General features: G+C 46.4%; 2 protein-coding genes across 28 annotated transcripts in view; one reads left to right on the top strand and one right to left on the bottom strand.

The window, feature by feature from the left end:
- LOC123150297 (protein argonaute 14) overlaps positions 1 to 10,088 on the top strand; it is a 10,924-nt gene extending 836 nt beyond the window's left edge. The window contains exons 2-19 of one of the 26 annotated variants that reach the window (XM_044570141.1): positions 590 to 711; positions 1,587 to 2,206; positions 2,298 to 2,393; positions 2,475 to 2,612; positions 2,692 to 2,763; positions 2,863 to 4,354; positions 4,460 to 4,534; positions 7,582 to 7,725; positions 7,818 to 8,146; positions 8,228 to 8,330; positions 8,437 to 8,556; positions 8,646 to 8,727; positions 8,819 to 8,987; positions 9,079 to 9,118; positions 9,210 to 9,291; positions 9,389 to 9,449; positions 9,537 to 9,647; positions 9,721 to 10,088. In XM_044570141.1, coding sequence (XP_044426076.1) covers positions 1,618 to 2,206; positions 2,298 to 2,393; positions 2,475 to 2,612; positions 2,692 to 2,763; positions 2,863 to 3,689 — 1,722 coding nt within the window. In that variant the 5' untranslated portion in view covers positions 590 to 711; positions 1,587 to 1,617 and the 3' untranslated portion in view covers positions 3,690 to 4,354; positions 4,460 to 4,534; positions 7,582 to 7,725; ... (8 more) ...; positions 9,537 to 9,647; positions 9,721 to 10,088. Of the gene's footprint in view, positions 1 to 589; positions 712 to 1,586; positions 2,207 to 2,297; positions 2,394 to 2,474; positions 2,613 to 2,691; positions 2,764 to 2,862; positions 4,355 to 4,459; positions 4,535 to 7,581; positions 7,726 to 7,817; positions 8,196 to 8,227; positions 8,331 to 8,436; positions 8,557 to 8,645; positions 9,292 to 9,388; positions 9,450 to 9,536; positions 9,648 to 9,720 lie in introns of all 26 variants that reach the window. The other 25 variants (XM_044570142.1, XM_044570136.1, XM_044570135.1 and 22 more) reach the window with 25 other exon arrangements.
- Positions 10,089 to 10,538: 450 nt separating this feature from the next.
- Positions 10,539 to 14,323, bottom strand: LOC123152370 (pentatricopeptide repeat-containing protein At5g16420, mitochondrial). Of its 2 annotated transcripts, XM_044571935.1 has the most exons (3): positions 11,728 to 14,323; positions 11,074 to 11,324; positions 10,539 to 10,951 (listed from the first exon to the last, which is right to left on the bottom strand). In XM_044571935.1, the coding sequence occupies exon 1, from the start codon at positions 14,307 to 14,309 to the stop codon at positions 12,648 to 12,650; it is 1,662 nt and encodes a 553-aa protein (XP_044427870.1). In that variant the 5' UTR covers positions 14,310 to 14,323; the 3' UTR covers positions 10,539 to 10,951; positions 11,074 to 11,324; positions 11,728 to 12,647. The 2 variants fall into 2 exon arrangements, with proteins under 2 accessions (XP_044427870.1, XP_044427869.1); XM_044571934.1 differs by lacking the exon at positions 11,074 to 11,324.
- Between the last annotated feature and the right edge of the window lie 323 nt (positions 14,324 to 14,646).

The raw sequence follows: 14,646 nt of genomic DNA, 5'->3' as shown, positions 1-14,646 counted from the left end.
AGTTCCTAGATGGCAAAATGAGAGGAGGAGCATGTGGAATGTTTTGTAGGTGTTGTTCTCACGATCGTTTTGAGTGGTCATTCACTCAATTTGGTTCAGCCGTTTAGCCGTGGCGATAAAAACAAGTTGCTGGGAATCATTGTTGCTGCTGTTCTTAGGTATTCAGATTCAGAAATCAGCGATTTCGAGTTCCTAAATGACAAAATGAGAGGAGGAGCATGTGGAATGTTTTGTAGGTGTTGTTCCCACGATCGTGTTGAGTGGTCATTCACTCAATTTGGTTCAGCCGTTTAGCCGTGACGATAAAAACAAGTTGCTGGCTGTTTCTGCAAAGCAGTAATTTTCTCATAGCTTTTGTCCATAGTGTTTCATGATATTTGAGGGTTCATAAATTGGTGTTATACAATGGTACGGCTACCTGGTATCTTATAGTTCATAGATCAATTCCATTTACTTTATTCCCATGAGTATTTTTGTTACTATGAACTTCAAAAGATGGCTGCTCAATATTTCTGAATATGAATACAGTAGAGCAGTTTTTGCCGTTTCTGATGTGCAGGTACTCATCCAGGGTTGTGTTGTTTTTCAGGGATCTATTTAGGGTTTGCTTGCTGGTCCATCTTGGTCGGGGTCTGTTTCTGCTCTTGGCTACTGGTCTGGTATGTCGTGCCATTGCTGGTGCTCGAGGTTGCTTCACTCGTCTCTTTGAAGGTGATTATTTACTCTCGCCTAGCCTCCTCTATGTCTTTTGAGGTTGTTGGGTTCACGAAGAAAGTTTTCAGAGGGTGTAGCTCTTATAGCATATCACAGAGAAAGTGTGCAAAGGGCGTGGCTCTCGTAGGTTAGGCGATCTTGTGCAGATTTTATCGTCCGTGGTTTATTTAGTTCAGGCACGGATGAACATCAAGATGCAGAAAATGAATATAGGCTTGACTTTGATTTTATTAGGTGTCTTAAAATCGAGTTTGACTTTAGTTAAGGCAAGGATGAGCATCAGGATCTAATTGTGTTTGATTTACCTATTCAGTGAAGTTGAATCGGTGCTCTGGAGATGTCATGTCTAGGTTATTGCACACGGATAGGAGTTCTCATATTCCGTTACGATGATGGAGATATCCAGCATCTTTTAAAAATAATGTTACAATATTGGTTGGTTTTGGTTATCAATCCTGAATCAGAAACTTAGAAAATATAAAACATCTTCATCTGGTTGTATTTAAATATCTGCTTTATGGCAGCAGATGCTATATGCTGGGTTGATCTCCATCGCATGTAGCTTTTAGATGTACTTTCTGTATAGGGTGTCTTCTCTTTGGGGTGGTTATCTGATGGTCGTCTTCTCTTGAGTCGGGTTGATATGCATTCAGGTTGCTGTGCATGTATACTATGATTAGTGGCTGGTTGTAATAACTCGTGGATATTCATTGTTCTTTTATTCAATGTGTATCTTATCCTTGCCTGACCATGTTACTGGTACATGGGTATAATGTAAGATGGTTTATGCACTTGAATGCCTGATGTTATGCTATGTAGGGTTATATAGGTCCTTCTTCTAATGTTATGCGTCTTGCTTCTTATTTGCCCAGCATTCCGGTATGACGTTGCCTGGTCATTGACATGGCACGTGCCCCGGTTGCGGCTCGTGGTCAAGGCGCGTTTGAAGCTGTCGCTGGGTTGGTAGGTGGTCGTGGCCGTGGCCGTGGGCGGGCTGCTGCTGGTCGTGGACGTGCCATCGGCCGTGGAGGTTCTAATACTGGGTGTGCCCCTGTTTCTGATTGTGTTGCTGGCCATGTGGATGCTACTCGTCGGGTGCCTGTCGTTGGAGCCCAGCCTGTCGCCAGGCGTCGGGGTCCTGCTCGGCGGGTGCCTGCCGCTGGAGCCCAGCATGTTGCCCGGCGCCGGGGTGCTGCCTCACCGGTGCCTGACGTTGGGGTCCAGCCTGTCGCCGGTCGTGGGGGTGCTGCTCGGCGGGTGCCTGCCACTGTAGACCAGCCTGTCGCCGGGCGTGGGTGTGCTGCTCGGCGGGTGCTTGCCGCTGTAGACCAGCCTGTTGCCGGGCGTGGGGGTGCTGCTCGACCGATGACTGGCACCGGCCGTGCTGTTGGACTTGGGGCTGCTGTCCCTGCTCGGCGGGTGCCTGGTGCTGGGATTGCTAGGCATTACGTGCCGCGTCAGCCTATTGGGTTTCCTCCTCGCAGGCGTACATGTAAGTCTCTGTCCATAGTTTTTCTTCCTTGTTTTGTCTCTTAGGGTGCTCTACCAATTACTTCATTTCCGTGTTGTTCATGACGTGGTAGGTGATGGTTGGTTTCCTTATCTGAGTTTGGCCATGGCGGCTGCAAATCGCAGAAAACGGAAAGGGTGCGTTGAGTTTCGGCGTGCTCACTATGAAGGTGCTTGCGAGTTCTTAGTTTGTTGTTAGTTGTTGTCGTTTGGGTGTGTGGTGCCTTACCTGTTTCTGCATGTTTTGTTAGAACGTGTCGCCGACGGCACCTTGCCAAAGGATTGGCATGGTTTCTCGGTTTATGTGAGCTCGGAGGTTACCGGGGTGGATCGCAACAAACGGAAAAAGCGTAAAGTGTCGATTAGACTGCGTCGTCCTGGACATGAAGGTGCATGGAATTCCTTGATTTCTTCTTGCTTTTTGTTGTTTCCACGTAGTCTCTTATTTGGTCATACGTGTCTGGTTAGATGTTGTTGTCAAAGGGCCTTTGCCGAAGGATTGGCAAGGTTTCTCGGTTGGATTTGCTGAGTCTCTTAAAGGTACCTACTAAAAAAACATTATTTCCCTGGTCGTGTCATTGTTGTTTTTCCTTTACGCATGGTTTGTGCCTGATAGTCTTGTGCTTTGGTGGTTGTTAGCTTGCTATCCAGATAGGTCATACTGTGGCCCTCCAGATTTCTTATGCCGGTATTGTGGTGCCTCCTTCTGGTTTGCTGAGTGTTCCAAGTCCGGGTCATCCTGGACACAACGTAAGATGGTTTACAATCGTTGTTCTAAAGGCGCTAAGGTTTATATTCCTCCCTTTAAGGATCCCCCGGCCTATCTCCGGGAGCTCCTTCGATTCGATGGTACTTCTCGTGCTAAAAAATTCATCCGGGCTATACGTGAGTACAATTGTATGTTCGCATTTACTTCGATGGGTTCTACCGTTGAACGCTCTTTTGGTGGCAGCCGTGGGCCTAAGATCTTCAAGATCAGTGGTCAAGTGTCTCATCGTATTGGTTCGCTGGTGCCCAGCGGTGATGATACTCCTAAGTTTGCTGAGTTGTACATACATGACCCCGCTAATGAGATTAGACATAGGATGAATGCTTTAAATCCGGACGATAAACCTATTGGGGGGGTCGATGAGAGTATTGTGGTTGGCCTTAGAGATATGCTTAATGAGTCTAACCCATTGGTACAAACCTTTAGGGAGGCAAGTAAGATGATAGAGGATCGCGGTGATGAACCTATAGAGGATATCTCGATTCGTATTATAGGGCCTTCAGAGGGTGATAGTCCACAATTTAGCTTGCCTACAACTACTGGGCTTGCTGCTTTGGTTGTCGGTGGTGGGTTCACGTTAGAGGCGTCTTCCCGGGATATTGTTGTCCGCAGTCGTTCTGATGGTTTGCAGCAGATATCTTCTCTGAACACTGCGTTCATGCCTCTGCAATACCCGTTGCTTTTTTCCTTATGGTGAGAGGGGGTTCCAGATTGATGTTCCTCACCTGATTGTTCCTGAAGAAGGTGATGATGATGGGGCCGTAGATCCTGATCCTGCACCTGGAAGTCCGTCTGTTGAGGCGTCTTCTTCGTATCCTTCTGGGGGTGGTGACTCAGACACGAATAGTCGGAATAGGATGACCATGCAAGATTACTATCGTTTTATGTGCCATTACAAAGGTGATCAGCCCAATCCATATATATGCTATGGTCTCCTCTCCTCCCAGTCCGTTGTTGATGCACGCGCGTGCATTGATGAGAGTAGACTATGGTATATCATAAGAAATCAGGACATGTTCAGATCAGAGCATATGCAGGGTATTACCGATGCAGTAGGTGATGGGTGTGTAGATGGCGACACTGTTGGAAAGAGGACCATTGTGCCCTCCAGTCACATGGGTGGTCGTCGTTATTTTAATGAGAACTTCCATGATGGCATTGCCATTTGTCGGGTGCATGGTGCACCAGACGTATTTACCACTTTCACTTGTAATCCCAAGTGGCCCGAGATCACCGCTGCATTAGAGCCAGGGCAGGCGCCTTCTGATAGGGCAGATGTTGTTGTTAGGGTCTATCACACGAAGCTTGCCGAGTACTTGGATGAGATCAAGTCAGGCCGGGCTTTTGGCCCCATTAAAGCTGGTACTATGTGCTATTGTGTTTTGTGTGTGGTCGGTGTTTCTGACCGGCCTTTTATTTATTTTGCTTGCTGGTCTGGCTGACTTATCTTTTTTATTTCCTTTTCAGTCCTATATACTATTGAGTTCCAGAAGCGTGGGCTGCCACACGCGCATATACTTGTCTGGCGGATAGGGGGCAACGGTGAGATTGGTGTTGAAAATATTAATTCATTAATATCTGCTGAGATACCTGATGCGTTGCTTGATCCTCTAGGGTATGCTTTAGTTTCCGAATTTATGATGCACAGTCCGTGTGGTGAAATGAACGATAAATGTGTCTGCATGAAAAAAGGTGTTTGTTCTAAATATTTTCCAAAGGATTTTAGAGATGCTACTGTCATTGATGATAACGGGTTTGTCTTATATCGACGTCGCGACGACGGTCGAAGGGTTTATAAAAATGGTTACTTTCTTGACAATAGGCATGTTGTTCCTTATAATATGGCCATGCTCAAGAAATTTCAGGGTCATATAAATGTAGAGTGGTGTAATAAGACACAAGTGATGAAATACCTTTTCAAGTACGTCACCAAGGGTGCTGATTACTCTAAGGTCATGTTAGAAAGGTTAAAAAAATTGACTAAATCTGGTTGTCGTACAGTGGACGAGGATCAGGAGTATTTGATATGTCGTTATATATGTGAGTATGATGCATTATGGCGCATATTTGGGTTTGAGATACACTTTAAAATGCCGTCGGTTCAAAGGCTCACTGTTCATATGCCTGGCATGAATACTGTCTACTGTCGTGTTGGTGTTGACCTCACAAAAATTGTTGGTTCTGACTTCTTGAAAAAGACTATGCTTACTGAATGGTTTGTTGCGAATGAGATGTTTGAAGAAGCTCGGTCATTGACGTACTGTGATTTTCCAATTGCTTGGACATGGGATGTTAAAAGTAGGTCATGGCATCCAAGGGGTAGGGGTGAAAAGATTGGCCGCGTATATTATGTGCATCCTTTGAGTGGTGAATTGTATTATTTACGCATGCTTTTGATGATTGTTAAGGGGGCTAGGTCTTTCGAAGATCTCCGAACGTATGCTGGTCGTCTTTATCACACATTTAAAGAGGCTTGCGCTGCGCGTGGTTTATTAGGAGATGATAGTGAGTGGTACACAGCGTTTGATGAAGCGGTTGTCTGGGGATTTGGGCATCGGCTTAGGCAGCTGTTTGTGACCATGCTCGTGCATTGTTCTATCAGGGATGAACTGGGTTTCTTTGAACGTTATTGTGTTAGCATGTACGATGATATCCAGTATAGGTTGCGTCACGCCCTGGGTAATCGAAATTATGTTGTTCCTCCTGAGAGACTAAGAGATATGCTTCTCGATGAGCTGGCCGACGTTTTTTTGAAACACGGTTCTAATATAAGAAACTTTAATTTACCACCCCGCTCTTGCGAAGGTGAACAATCTGATGATAATCGTCTAATCCGTGAGGAATTGTCTTATGATGCATGTGCTTTAGCAGAACAGTCCTTAGTTATGTTCGATAGTTTAAACGAGGACCAGTTGTTTGCTTATAAGACGATTGTGGGGTGCGTACAGGCGGGGGAACCAGGCTTTTTTTTTGTCTCTGGGTACGGCGGTACTGGGAAGACTTACCTGTGGAGTGCAATATGTGCTTTCCTTAGGGGTGAGAGGAAGATAGTGCTTACTGTTGCATCGTCCGGCATTGCATCGCTGTTGTTGCCTGGTGGGAGGACTGCTCATTCTCGCTTTAAAATACCTATTCTTCTTGAGGATAATACACAATGTGATATAAAAGAGGTTCTAGGCTTTGTAAGTTGATGATGGTATCTTCGCTTGTTATTTGGGACGAGGCGCTTATGACACACAGGAAATGCTTTGAGGCCGTAGATAGAACGTTGCATGATGTCCTCTCTGTGGGTAATCCAGATCTTGCAGATGTTCCGTTCGGTGGAATAGTAATGGTCTTGGGTGGTGACCTTAGACAAATCTTACCGGTCGTCGAGGGAGGTACTAGGCCTCAGATTATTGATGCAGCGATCACAAATTCCCCGCTGTGGCGCTCTATTCGGAAATTGTCTCTTTCTATTAACATGCGCTTATTTGTCCCTGGGGCGGATATTCAGGCGCGGCAGGATGTTGCCTTGTTTAGCAAATGGGTTCTAGATCTGGGGGAGGGGAAGCTGCCTGCTACAAAGAGAGGTGATGATGTCGAGGCTTCTTGGATACAGATACCGGACGACCTCTTGGTTCGTACGACCGGTGACCCAATAGCTGCTATTGTTTCTTCTGTCTATGGTGATTTTTTACTCAACTACCTAAACTCTGGCTACTTGCAAGAGAGAGCCATTTTAGCTCCTACCAACGACCATGCTGAGGATATTAATGACTATATTATTAAATTGGTTCCTACTGATAGCAGGGACTATTTAAGTGTTGATTCTATTGACGACTCTGCAGATTCTGTTAGAGACAAAGAAGTTTATTATCCAGTTGAGTACCTGAATGCAACTAAAATTATAAACTTCCCAAACCATAGGCTGACTCTTAAGGTTGGTGTTCCAATTATGCTTCTTAGAAACCTTAGCCAGGCAAATGGTTTGTGTAATGGTACCCGGCTGATCGTAAAAGAATTGGGCGACCGGCTTATCAAGGTTGTTATTATGACTGGCTCCAATGTGGGTGATACCGTTTATATCCCCAGGATTGAGTTATTGGCGAAGAAAGGAAACGCACCCTTTGTGCTTAGGCGACGCCAGTTTCCTGTTCGTTTGTGCTATGCCATGACAATCAATAAGAGCCAGGGACAGACCCTGTCTGCTATTGGCATATATCTTAAGGGTCCTCTTTTTACGCACGGGCAGCTGTATGTGGCAGTGTCTCGTGTTACTTCAAGAGCTTCTTTGAAAATCCTTATATTAGATGCTAATGGCAACTGTGGTTCTGAGACCAAAAACATTGTTTTTCCTGAGGTCTTTCGGGCCGCAGGGATGGCCTAGGTTTGTATATGACGCCGGTCTTCATTTTGGTAGTCAGTGGCATGCTTTTGTGAGTTGGATGATATCTTGTTACACGGCATTTAGCGATGGCTGAATAAGTGTGTTCGGTATGGTGGGGTTGATATTTTGAGTGTTTGCATGTATTGGCGTGGCTTATGTCATACTGGTTTATTTAGTTTAACGGTGGTCGTCTGTTTTGGTGATGACCCTTTTGTTGTAGATGGCGATGGCTGGTCTGTAGTCTCTTGTTCTCGGGGACAGGAACTTGACCATCCGTGTGTATGTTTTGCGTTTGTGGCAGCACCATGGAGATGCTAATGACGGTCCTATCAAACACACTGACATGGTCCTTTTGGATGCCCAGGTATATGATTTCTCCAGCCTCAGCGCCTGCATTGGTTGTAATTTTCTTCAGCCTTCTATGCTTGGTAATTGATGCATGTTGTTTCTTGGCAGGGCAACCACATCTATGCTGAGATTGGTGAGAAGCTTGTGCCTAATTTTATGGGCAAACTGAAGGCAGGATGTGCATATGACATTTCACAGTTGTTGGTGTTCCTGAACAAACCTTGTTTCAAGCCTGTCTATGCGATACACATGATCAGGTTCAATAGGTTCAGTACGGCCGATCCTAATACTGATCTAGAAGCTCAGTTTCAAGTTCAATAGGTTCAGTATGGCCGATCCTAATACTGATCCAGAAGCTCAGTTTCCCTTCTGCACCTACTGACTCACTAAACTGTCACGCCTCCCCGCACCTCTCGAGACACCTGAATTCTTCACAAGTGTGTTGCCTACATGATCATTGTCTTCGTTTGTTTGTTGTGTGTGCCTGTAAGATGTTTTCCTTTTCTCTGGTTGTCTAGATGTGCTCGACGTTATCACTGCTGTATCTGATGTTGTTCAGTATCATAGCTCAAGCAGGAGCGAGCCTTCCACAAAGCGTTCTATCAGTATCATGGACCTAAGGTATGCCATCTTGCCCTGTCAGGTGCTTGTTGTTTGTGTTGTTGTCTCTATTAGCCTGCCATTGCTTTCAGTATATTTTGTTTATATTTTGTGCAATGGGTGCCAGATAACTATTGTGCTCTGGGCGAACGTGCTACAACCTTTCAGGGAGACTACATTATCGAGCTGGGCTCGACTGAACTAGTGGTTGCACTATTTGTTGGAACTCTGGTGAAGGCCTATGAAGGTAAGAACTCTTGTTAGGTTGACTAAATGGCTACTCTTTTGCCCATGTCTGTTTATGTGACGTGCTATGTCTTTGGTTGCGGTCTGTAGGTCGAAGGGGTGTGAGCGGAAGTGCAGCGTGTCGGTGGTACATAAATGATGACACTTCTGAGATGATAGACTTCCATAAGAGGTACATGCTATCTGTTTATCTCTGTGCTGATTATGTGTTGTCCTTTGCCTGATTTGGTCATATGCTTATGTTCTTGATCTTATTGCTAAAGGCTCCAGGGCAAGTTCTCTCCTGTAGAAAAGGTTGTCCTCCAGGGACAGACAATAGCTATGCATTTGCCTTGACCGTATTGATCTACTGCTGCATGTATTTTTTTTCTATGAACTTACCGCCCCTGAAGGAAAGAAGAGTAATTCTTCCCCGACCTCAGTCAAAAAAGGGTATGAGTTGTTCCAACAAAAATGATCCAAGATGGCGTAAACAAACGATTCTAGATATGTGATGTGAATTTGTTGGGTCTGTGACCTGCAGTGTCGGTATAAAGAGAGTGCCAGCAAGCAGTCAAAAAAGGGTATGAGTTGTTCCAACAAAAATGATCCAAGATGGCGTAAACAAACGATTCTAGATATGTGATGTGAATTTGTTGGGTCTGTGACCTGCAGTGTCGGTATAAAGAGAGTGCCAGCAAGTGGTCTACCTAAGTCTGTGTTGTGTAAACCCTTGTTTTCTGATGGCCGTGCTTAGGTATTTCCTTTCGTTTGCTTGGTGAAAATACATCCAAACCTATTCACATGGTTGTTTGATGGTCAGTTGACAAGGAATATTCGTTTATGCCTGCTAGGGGCTCGAAAAACCGGATGACGCTCTGCTGGTCTCGGTGGTGAGCTTGCTGCTACATTGAGGTATCTGGGTGTGGGTTGATACGAGTGTTTAACAATATATGCATCATTTTTCTACCTCTTGTACATAATTGTTATTTGTTCTTGAAGCAAATCAACTGAAAGCCTGGCGGCGGATGAAGACGAGACGTCCGCGACTAAAAGGGCCAAGCTGTAGTCCAAACGGCCCTAGGTGGATCATTATTTTGGTGTGTCAGCTAGGTACCTTTTATATCATCAGTCGCCTCCTATGTTGTACACGATTTGGCTCTTACTTGAACTTGTGTTATTGCAGGACCACGATGTGTTGGTTAGATGTGCTCTCGCATTGATGGTCTAGCGAATGGACGTCTCGACGTGTGTTAGATGGTGTAGCTTCTTCCTAGGTCTATCGTCCCTTTTGTCGTGCCGTATTGCTTGCGATGCGATGTTCCGTTACACCGACCCAAGAAAACTCTAATGTGGTGCTTGTGAAAGACCAACCGCTGTTGGTACTATGATCAGCATTGGCCTTCTATTTTGTGTGGTGTTTGTTTAGCTCTTGGTTGCTAACGATGTATGGTCAGTGCCGTGAGATGATGCTTCTGATGGATTAACTACTCCGTGGTTGATGTAAGTTATGAACCAGTTAAGCTGTGGCTCTAATGTTGGTTTTCTAATCCATTTACTGTGTCGTATCATACGTTTTATTTCCTGTATATGTTGTGTGCTCTGTTCTGTCTTCGGACCACTAAGCAAGGAACTAACGTTGGGACCGGCACCCCGTGCCAAGGCGCGCTCCCGATCTAGTTAGTACTACCAGCAAAGAAACAGGCTTACTTCGGAGATGCTACTGGCAATGTGTTGGCACTGAAGGAAAGAATATTCGTGGAGAGAGAAAAGATGAACAGTTTCCATGCTTCGTAACATTTTCTTTTCTTTCCCTGGTTTTAATATTGATTTGTGGACTTGTCACGCATCTCAGGAAATCGTGCATGACCAGTCCCAAGATATTTAGTCAATCATGCTCAATCATGCATGCATATCTTTCAGTCTTTGCCTGATCTTCTGTACCAGGGCACATTAGTTAGGTACAGAAGTGCCCTAGAGGCTAGAGCTAAAGTTCCAAGAATATGGTACATCAACACAAATTGAATCATGATCAATCATGCAAGCATTTCTTTTAGTCTTTTCGTGATCTTGTCTACCTGGACACGCTAATTAGATGTGCAAGTGCGCTAGACCTCAAAAGGTGGAAAAGTTCCAAAAAATACGGCAACATCCACACACCATAATATTACTTTGCCCAAAAAGAGAACACAAATTTATTTTGCAACTTAGGCATCTCCAACACTGACCAGTAAATGGACACCACAAATGTCCGTTTTTATGTCGGGACGTTTCCGCGAACATCCATCTGAATCAAACCACCGCTGCCGGTCCAAAGAGGCGTATCATCACCGACCAATCTATGCAAGCCGATCCACCGAAGCATGCCTCTTTCATTCCCCTCTTTGGGCGGCTAATCTCAAAAACAATAGCAATACCTACAACGTTGTAATGCAATAGAAATCAAGTTAAAAAGCAATATATGTCATTCAAAAGCAGACAACTGTACACTTGAAATGTCGATGAAGCACACATGTGCAATGCTTATATAGATACTTACAACATTTTGTCCTAGCCGGCTCAGGTACAAAAGCAACTTGTGTAATTAGATGGAAACTGTGTAGTGTAAGAGATAACTCCGGGAGCGAGTGTCCGTTCACAAGAAAGGCGCCTCCAGTGGCTCGTCACGGTCAGCTTTCGAGCGGTTCTTGTCGGACATGAACTGCCGCCGTGGAGTTGCCGCTGGACAGCCCATGCGCACTTGAGCAGGCATCAGACTATCGGAGCCGGAGGTGATGGACATGACTCGCTCTGCCGACAAAGCTCGGTTAAAAATAATTCAGTTGGGACAGTCCTGACGGACTTGTACCCAGGATGTGAAGCAGAATCACATCTGTACTTACTTCCCAACAAAAAATTACACTAGTTCTCAGGAAGCTTGATAAATGAATAAACAACATATTAAAATTGACTTATTTGAACAAAACGTCCTACTTTTTAGCCCCTCGACATATGGTTTACTTCTTATGATTCTACTAGGGATCTGGATGTGGCCTGGTTCCAAGTTAAGGGCATCCTTTTGGATAACAGAAATTAAATCGTCCTACTGCTGCAAATGCAGGTAGTTTATTGAGCAGAACTCTAGCTGTTGACAGTTTCAGTCTGAAAAACTAAGAGAAGATCAGGGTACAAATAGGGATCAAAGATATTTTACCAATTCCTCCTGTAGTTGAGATAAATCCGTGGGAAGCTTCTATGACATAGTTTACAAGAGCAATTCATCTGGTTGGAGCAAGAGCTGAGCTGCTGACAAGGAGCAGACTCATATACGTGCTTCTGATCACCAGGGTCCTTTTTATCACATATATTTCACAAAACAAAGAGCAATACACTCGCATCATCATCAACAACAATACCGTCAGAGATAACTCTAAATGGTCGCCAGAATCATCACCATCTTCCTCTCCGTTGTCTTTCGCTTCCCTAACCACAGCCCAGCAGTCTGCACCAGTGACGATGGGGATGAGCACATACTGAGTTACATGTTGACTTGGAGCACTGAAGTTCTCTCACAAAGTACTTCAATATAGGGCAAGCCATGGACTGAAATACAATATCCCAGGAAGATCTGAGTTGCAGAGGCAATGACAAGGCAAATGAGAACTGAATACAGAGTAACAATGTCCCAGGAAGATCTTAGTTCAGCAACCAAGAACACCATTTAACCCTACACTATTCATCCAGAAAGTTTTGTTGCTAACAGTTAGCAGCTCCAGTTCCTCAAATATTCTCCAACCTTGTTCTTGCAACGTAATCTGAACGTTTTCACATGACCCAAGCCTCCTGTAACTCTGTTTTCACATAATATGAAAGTAAGTGTGTTGTAAGTCACAACCTTGATGTGGACCCCTCCATGAGCTCATCAAACAGCCTTATCACCGCCACAGCCATTCCAATCTTACACAAGCAATAGATCAATGTGCTATTGATGGTGTTAGTTTCAGTGGAAGAATTTTTCAGAGAAGTTACAGTTGAAGACTGGTGCCATCAAGGCATCAACTTCCTTGAGAAATTTATTCAGAATAAAATGGTCAGTTTTGGGCTTTCAACCTGTCTGAACAGCAGACCTCATGGTTATGTATTTAGCACTGAATTGAGATGCTTGTTCCAAGTATCACTCTTAGTATCTAACACTCTCCTGATAAAGATCTCCCAAGAATCACCATCCAAGAAATCCCCACCACTTAAGGCAGCAGTTTGAACAATTTTGCCAACAATATCGTCATGCATTGGCTCAGAAAGGCTATCGACCAAAACATGGTAAAGAACCTTGCTTGGGGTGCACCCATGGGTCACCATCTCCGTAAATACTGCAGCCCCTTCATCTGGCTTCCCAATCTTGCAAAATCCCTTGATCAAGGCCTCATAAGTCATGGCATTTGGCGCGTATCCCCGTTCAACCATGTCATCCCACACCTTCCCGGTCTCTTGTAACTCCCCATTTTCAGATAATCCAGAAATAAGCGAATTATAAGTCAGTAAGCTTGGCTTGTACCCCTTCTCGAGCTCATCAAACAGCTTCCTTGCCTCCCGAACCATTCCACTCTTGCATAACCAGTAGATCAATGTGTTCGTGATTGTGTTATCTGGTGGGACGTTCTTCTTCACCTTCCATTTCCACATTTGGTGCGCTTCCTCTGCTTTTCCGTCCTGGCACATCACATCAACCACCTTGGCAGCCAGTGGTGTGTCTGGCGTGTGTCCTGCCCCAAGCATCTCGCGCATTAGATTGCACGCCTCGGCAGATTTCCCCTCCTTGCAGCATGCCTCGATCACGACTGAATACGTAACCTCATTGGGATGCACCCCAGCTGCCTCCATCTCGTCCATAATCCTAGCTGCATCCTGTATCTTCCCGGTCCGGCAGTACCCATCGATGAGCACCGTGTACATCGTAACATCTGGCACGCACCCACCGGCAATTATATCATCGAATAGCTTCTGCGCGCCCTTGAGATCCTCCTTGGCACAGTATGCGGAGAGAACCGTCGTGTAGGTGACGACATCAGGGACGATCCCCCACCCGGGCATTTCATCGAGTACCTTGAGGGCGGCGTCGAGGTCGCGGACGCCGACGAGCCCCTCGAGCAGGATGTTGCAGGAGACGAGATCGGGCGTGATGTAGAGCTTGGTGGGCGCGGCGCGGAAGAGGGCGGCGGCGAGACGGAGGCGGCGCGCGGCGACGAGGGAGTGGAGGAGGGCGTTGAAGGAGCGCACGGAGGGGTGGGAGTTGAAGGACGGGAGGGAGAGGAAGAGGCGGAGGGAGGGGAGCGGCGGCAGCGCGCGGAGGAGGGGCAGGAAGGCGCGGTCGCAGAAGGCCGGGAGGCGGGCGGCGCGGAGGGCGGAGAGGACGGGCGGCAGGAGGTCCGGGGGCGCGCCGGCGAGGCGGGAGAGTACCGCGGCGAAGACGGGGATGGACGGGGGCAGGGGGGGCGTGGCGCGGAAGAGCGCGTGGCGGAAGGCGAGCACGGCGAGCTGCGGGGTCGGGAGGCGGAGGAGGAGGCGGGAGAAGCTCCGGGGGGTGAGGCGGCGCGGCCAGGGCTGGATGGGCGGGGTGACGGTGCAGTGCGACGGCGGCGGGAGGGAGAAAGGGAGGTGCGCGAGGTGGGCGAGCTGCACGGTGGTTTTGGCGGACGGCGCGGCCGCGGAGAAGGCGCGGGCGGGAGGCGGCGCCGCCGGCCAGCGCCGCGGCGGCATGGCGGCGCGGGTGAGGTCGAGAGCGCGCCGCATCGGCATGGTACTTGGGGGGGATGGGGAAATTACAAACTGAAATCACAAGGATGTGCGAATAAGAACTGCATTCTCCCTTAAAAAAATACAAACCCATCCTAAATAAACCGAAATGGTAAATCTGAAACGTTCATGATTTGATCATGGCAAATCAAACTTTTTTACGGCAATTTCAGAGGATTGCAAATTTAGTTGACATGCATGGTAATTTTCTAGCAAAAATTATACTTAGCACGGATTTATCATGCGTGTCAACTAAACCTGTCATCCTCACGTTATTAAAGATGTCATAAAAAACATTCGATTTGTCATGATCAAGAAACAAACGTTCGGCTATATCAGG

This window comes from Triticum aestivum, chromosome 7A (assembly GCF_018294505.1).
Source record: "Triticum aestivum cultivar Chinese Spring chromosome 7A, IWGSC CS RefSeq v2.1, whole genome shotgun sequence".
Classification (NCBI taxonomy): domain Eukaryota; kingdom Viridiplantae; phylum Streptophyta; class Magnoliopsida; order Poales; family Poaceae; genus Triticum; species Triticum aestivum.
Note: the sequence above shows the minus strand (reverse complement) of the source record. Positions and strands in the feature narration are given on the sequence as shown.

Coding starts and splice junctions, on each gene's coding strand:
- LOC123152370 (XM_044571935.1), bottom strand. CDS start 14,309: ATGCCGATGCGGCGCGCTCTCGACCTCACCCGCGCCGCCATGCCGCCG.